This window comes from Rhamphochromis longiceps, linkage group LG14, assembly GCF_057381845.1.
Source record: "Rhamphochromis longiceps isolate RC_006_pf linkage group LG14, R_longiceps_female_GT1.1, whole genome shotgun sequence".
Classification (NCBI taxonomy): Eukaryota; Metazoa; Chordata; class Actinopteri; order Cichliformes; family Cichlidae; genus Rhamphochromis; species Rhamphochromis longiceps.
In genome coordinates, this window is record NC_140570.1 from 18,334,306 (window position 1) to 18,340,927 (window position 6,622).

General features: G+C 40.0%; 1 protein-coding gene across 1 annotated transcript; it reads right to left on the minus strand.

The window, feature by feature from the left end:
- Positions 1 to 231: 231 nt before the first annotated feature.
- hacl2 (2-hydroxyacyl-CoA lyase 2) lies at positions 232 to 6,517 on the minus strand. Its single transcript, XM_085380627.1, has 14 exons — positions 6,096 to 6,517; positions 5,459 to 5,660; positions 4,660 to 4,787; positions 4,295 to 4,545; positions 4,042 to 4,141; positions 3,852 to 3,949; positions 3,465 to 3,601; positions 2,970 to 3,104; positions 2,648 to 2,762; positions 2,371 to 2,540; positions 2,116 to 2,186; positions 1,952 to 2,023; positions 1,493 to 1,598; positions 232 to 1,393 (listed from the first exon to the last, which is right to left on the minus strand). Exons 1-14 carry the CDS (start codon positions 6,207 to 6,209, stop codon positions 1,215 to 1,217), a joined length of 1,878 nt encoding a protein of 625 aa, XP_085236753.1. The 5' UTR covers positions 6,210 to 6,517; the 3' UTR covers positions 232 to 1,214.
- Between the last annotated feature and the right edge of the window lie 105 nt (positions 6,518 to 6,622).

The following is a 6,622-nucleotide window of genomic DNA, read 5'->3' on the forward strand; positions in this document are numbered from 1 at the left end:
ACGATAAGCACGATTCGAATCTTTAGCGTTTTTAAACTGGTTTGTGTTGATGTTGCGAAAATACAAAAAGTACAGAGATGTTTATGCGTTGAGTAAAGGCTTTGTTGATGGGTGATGCAGAGATAATGAATGCTTGCTGTCATTACAAACTTCTGTAAACATGCCACCTAAAACATCTAAATCAGTTTTACATAAATAAGTAAATAAATAAAAAACTCACATTACCTCCTTTCTTAAAAATTTATTTCAGAATCAATCCAAATTAACATTTTATGATTAAAATTTCAACACACAATGTGCCAAACAAGACAACAGTACATACAGGAGTGTAATAACTGATGTGTTCACCTGGTGAGTAAATATCTTACGATAATAGTGCAATCCAAACTGTGTACAGGCTTAGCCCATATCACTGCAAACAAGTTAGTATCAAATATTGTTTAGACATATAATCGAATCAGCAGACACGTTTTCAGTCTCTTCATGGCAATGCATTTTGAAGATACAATCAAACGTTATGAAGGCATACCGTTAGTCAGTTATCAACATTCAAAAACAAAATGTTTTCCCCATTCTACAAAGTGATTTCCTAAATTATAAATTATGAACTACATACAGTTCTAAGATGCCTTGTGTCCACATAAAAAGGCTATGTGTTCATGTCAGAACAGGAGAAAAAGGCATACTGGTAGCTAATGCTCTCTCTCACACGAGTGATTTCATTCACTGTTTATTTGCAAAAGTTGTAATCGGCTGTTTAACCGTCAAAAACTGAACCACAAAATTTCCAAACAGGAATAATCCCTTAACATTCCCTTTTACCCCCCTTTAAAAAAAATGCAGCAGCTATTCTCTGAAAATTCTAAGCACAGACTGTATCGTTGTCTAGGCTGGCAGGTATGGAGCTATGTTTTAAGTGAAACTTAATGCTAAATATCTGTATCACAACAGGGAGGATAACAGTCATAACTGATATATAGTGGATTTGCTATGAATTCATTGCTAGTCTGATGGAGGAAATAATAAGTGATCCAAGAGAGCTCGGCACACTAAAAGGTGATTTATCAGAGTGAATTATGGCTTTAAGTGCACTAGCAGAGATTGGATCCAGGTCACACTAAAAGAATCCTGCACAAACCTAGATATTAAGAGTCCATCAGGGTAGCCAGAGTTAAAGGATAAATAATGCATGGTTACTGTATTACACAGATATTCTATATCGAAATAGAGCCATCTCTAAAATTGGTCTTCCCTATCAGAACATTGATAAGTGCAGCCTTGCCCTCCCGGGCATCCCTCTGAGCTTGTCTGACGATATCATTTAACTTTTCTTCATTTTCAGAGCCTATAAGGTAGCCCTTACCACCGTAGCCATCTGCCACGATGTGATAGTCTGCAAAAAGAAGAGAATTTACCTTTTAACATATGCCCAGACATCACTGAGTGTATTCTACAACCAATCACAGCACGAACATGAACATTATAAATCTACCTGTATATGCAAGGCCGCATGCCACGTTGCTGCCGAGCATAGGAACCTGCTCTCTGGATATCTGACTCCAGCACGCATCATTTCCCACCAGAGCTATCACTGGTGTCTGAGGTGTGAAAAGCAGAGCATGCATTATCAAAAGACATCAGCAGAAAAATATGCACACACAAAAAAATGAATGCTTAAATAAGCTGTCGTGTCAGTGGTCCATAGCGGTCATACAGCAAGTATGAAAACATATTATGCAGTGCATCTTTCCATTGTATGACACAAGAACTGAGTCTGTGATGTTTAAGGCCGTACACACCAGTAGCTAACACTTGCATTATTTTCATTTGGTTTTGATCATTAGATCTTTCTCTAGACCACATGTGCACTGATCCTAACTGACTACTGTTAGCTACCTTGCTTCCATAGATTACATACATGTAATCTAAATAGGATTGTGTGTGATTTTACCTTGTGTCTAGTGAATGTGTCAAACTCTGCAATACTGTATCCTAAGGAGCCATCACCATAGACTATCCACACCTGAAACAAACACAACATAGCTTTTGTTTTTAAAACGTCAATGATTTTTTAAACTGATCATCAGATGATCAGGCAAAGCTCCCCAGACATACCTCAGATTCAGGCCGGCACAGTTTAGCCCCCAAAGCAAAACCACCTCCAACTCCCAGAGTCCCAAAGGCTCCTATAGGAAAGGAATGAAGAGCAAGATTAAAACATCATGATTGCAACTAACTCAGAATATAGTTATCATCCAGCCAAAACTTGTGCACTATGGATTTTTGTTTTACTTATAAAGCTCTTGGTTTAAACAACCAAAATATTTCATTGTTTTAATTAAACTATTTGCTTTGTCAGCAGCATCCTACCTGGATCGAGCCAACACAGAGGTCCTCTTGGTTTCATTATGTAAGCGGCACTTCCTACAAAATCTCCTCCATCTGCAACAATGACGCTGTCCTCAGCCATCAGCTCATCCACACAATGGAGGGCTTTCAAGGGATTTAAGTGGTATTCAGTCTTCTCCTCAGCTTTAGCCCTGAAATAAAAAATAAATAAATTTTAAAAAAGCAACATGTTAGCTTTTGTGATGGTTACAGATAGAAGATTTTGCAATGCATACTTTAACACAACCCCACTGCTTACTTGTTTGCAGCTTCTTTGGTTGCATCCCCTGCTTTGAGGCTCTGAGGCCATTCCTCTGGACAGCGATGGCCCTTCAGCCCTTCGGAAAGTCGCACTAAAAATGATCCAGCATCACCTGAAAATACAACATACAGTTTTGGGGGTTTTTTTTGCAGTTGTTGAATTAATGTATTTATTCTTAGGTCCAACTCTAAAGAAAAGAAAAAAATCAGGAGTATGCTTATATTTATATGCACCACATGTACAATATTTTATGATTATCTAAAGATTTTTGAATCTTTCCTTCCTTTAAAGCTAGCATGAAATCAGGGGGCAAACATACCCTGAATTGCTATAGTTGGTTTCCAGAACATGTCTGAGTTTTTTAGCAGCTGTGTCTTGTCTCTGTTGACAGCGATGATCTTGCTGCGTCTGCTGAGAGTTCTGCCGTAACTCAGCCGGAAGTCACACACAGTGCCTGTAAACACGGTGCACAAAAGTCAATATTTCTCCAGGGATCGTGGTGAGCCTGCAGCTATACACACTATGTAAAAAACACAGTTTAACCTCTCTCTGTATCGCAACACATACTTCCAGAATAAATTAAATCCAGAAGGAGAAAAAAAGATGCAAAAGAATTACTGAAAAATTAAAAATGCAATCAATAACACTGATCCATCGTGGAACTTTGTTAAATATTTACTCCGACATATTTTGAAACGCAGTTATCCTGCACAATTTTCTTTAGATTATAATATTAATATTAAATAGGTTGGTCTCAAAATGTTATTTCTCTTTTTATCATTATGGAATAAAAAGGAAACAATGTTTGCCTGACCTGCCAGGACTACCACATCGGCTTCCTTCAGAGCATCTCGTCTGTTTTGTCGGATGTGGATGGGGCTGTCTTTACCCAGCAAGCCACGACACATACCCCCGAGAAAGCAGGGGATGCCCAGATCCTCCAAAGCCTTCCTGTTTAAAATAAACAAATAAATGAAATAAATAAAAACATTTTTTAAAAAGGGGGAAACCATTTTGACCAGATGTAACATCCAAGTAAAAATACCAAAATATAATTTCACTGATATTTGAAGACTGAAGAAAAATTTGCTTAAGGCTCACCACAGGAATAGTTTAACACATTTTAACAAACACTTCCAGTATCAACACCAAACAACAAAGAGTGGCAGAAAAATAAAAGGACACGTGACTCATCTTTTACCTGATGTTATCCACTGGTGTTGGGGGTAGTGTTGCTTGGCTACCCAGCACAATAACAGGTTTCTTGGCTCGACTCACCAGCTCTAGGCACTTTTGGATCTGGCATGCATCGAAAAAAATGTTTAAAAATGCTGTCAATCTCCAATGGCCAGAGCATTTACGTATTGACGAACATTTACTACAAGACTTACCTGATTGTCTGTGGCTTGAGGGATGTGAACGGGAAGTGGAGACATATCCCTGGGCTCCCAGGCTCCAGCAAAGAGATTCATGAGGTGGTTATGAAGGTACCTTTGAAGAAAGCAGACCACAAAAATCAAATAATTCAGAACATATGAACACACTTCTGATTAGGGAAGAATAATGAGGAAAGAAATTCCCAAATTATGATATTATAAAAGATAAATAACCCAAACAGTAGCATGCAGTGCAAAAACAACATACCATGAGACAATTCTTCCCATCAGGCCTTTGGGAGGGTTCTTAACAACAAACTCCTTAGACACCAGGTGGAAGGGGTAGAGCGTGTCAATGGGGAACTCTATGAAAACAGGACCAGGCGTTCCTGACTGAGCAATGGCCAACGCCTTCTTGACCGTAGGCACAATTTCTCTGACAGTCCTGATGGAGGTGCAGAACTTACACAAAGGCTTGAAGAGAGACATCTGGTCGATATCTTGCAGTGCTCCTCTGCCCTGTTCCGCAAACACAATTGATAAACACTGAAGAATGCTTTTTTTTGCCTGTCGTTTTACTCTGCATGCACATTAATATTGTGGTGGCATTAATAATATCTGAATCCACTCCACCTGGAGTAGCGTGCCAGCAGCTCCTCCAATGAGCAGCAAAGGAGATTCAGCCATCTGAGCATTCTTCACTGCGGTCACTGTGTTAGTGAGGCCTGGGCCAGCCGTCACAGCGGCTACACCAACCGTACCTGAAGCAGAAACAAGCATAACAGCTTGCTGTCAGAGCTATTACTAAGGTGCACCTACATTTATCTCTACCTTGTGTAGTGTACATTTTTGTTCCATTGCTGTGTAGTATTGTTGCTATAAGTTATGTTTTACTTCTGCATTAATTTATTTGAATCCCTCTATTCGTTTTGGTGCAGTAATAATGTGAATTTCTCAACTGGGGGGTAATAGGGGTGTAACAACATCTGAACAGAGACCAAAATTGTGAAAAAAAACCCCATCTTCTGATAGCCATGGGGATCTGATACTGTCCAGCTAATGCAAACTAGGACAGTAAGACACATAATGTTGAAAGACACTTTGTTCATGATCAAACCAAAATCAAGTGATCAGGTCAGGTTTTTAGCAGGTTTTTAAATTATTATTCATGCCACCTTAATAACATCTAAACCAAGCCATTGTTTCAAGGAAGTGTTAACTCCTTTTAGCCTCTAAGAATGCTGTTAGATGCACCTTTGCTTGATAAATCATAATGTCTGCAGGAGGTGGAACGCCTGCTGTTAAGACAAACCCTGACAAGACTTCAACGCCCACGTTTTGTTTAGAATAAGCTGTACGAACACAACGTGTGCGCACATTAAGAATGAGTCGTATCACTGGAGATGCATTTTCACGCAATCTAAACCTGCACCTGAAAGTCTTGCCACAGCATCAGCAGCGAAGACTGCAGTGGCCTCGTGCCTAGTGTCCACAATCCGGATCCCCATCTTCTCGCAAGCCACCAGGATAGGTGAAATATGCCCACCCACAAGAGTGAAAATGTACTTGACCCCATGGGCATGGAGGACCTCTGCCACAATGTCGCCACCGTGCTTGGAGCTCTTTGTGTCAGTCTGGAATAAGTAAAGAGGGACAGAATTAGGTTACTGCAGACAAGATCGTGGCTGTTGTAACCACATAAACAATCGTGCAAACTAAAATAAAACCGCTGTCTAATATAAAGAGCTGACTGTGCTCTGTAGGGCCACCTGTCACACTCCTTTTCATCCCACTGTCGTTTCCTATTATGCAACAACCGCATATTGTTCAGGGCTGCAGTGTTGATGTGGAGCCGCGGGGATCTGATAACCTTTGTGCTGGAAAACCACAAGGCTGGTCAAAGTTTACGTGAATAGAGTCCAGCTTACGCTTCAACACTGACTGCCTGTAGAAGACTTTTTTTTTTTAAGTGGCCACAGATTATGCAATGACTGAAAACAGAGTGCATAACGAAGGATAGCACAGAAAGCACACAGATTACGGTGTTGACTTTTTTAAAAAATACCTACTTTGTGGAACAATTGGTAGAGTATGCCAAGTTTGTAGGCTGCAAACAGTAGCCCACCCAGCACCAGGCTTGTAAAGGATCCGAGAACAATGCCGACGACTCCAAAAGGCTCCATGCTAGAATGCGGAAGCAAATCCCAATTTCTGAAAAGACACTACGGTAAATAAGCTAAACTTATTATATCAAAATCTATGGAGCTACCGGTTCAGCAGCTCACCGGTTCAAGCTAGGCTAATAAACTATGGAGCTTCTTCTACAACTGCTATACACCCATTTCAAAGGCGTACACGTGCAACTACATTCACTCAGAAGTTATAAAATTTTAAGTTACTCCGAGGCTCTGAAGGACATTTGGTCGTCTACAACTTGAAACGACCAGGTACCCTTACTTTACACCTGCGCCGACACAGAAAGAAATGTGACAGTTGATGGTAAAGCCGCCTGTAAAGGATATAGGGTACTTCCGTTTAGTAATTTTCAAAATATATGACTGCTGCTAAAGTTCACAGCATTTATTTATGGGGTATA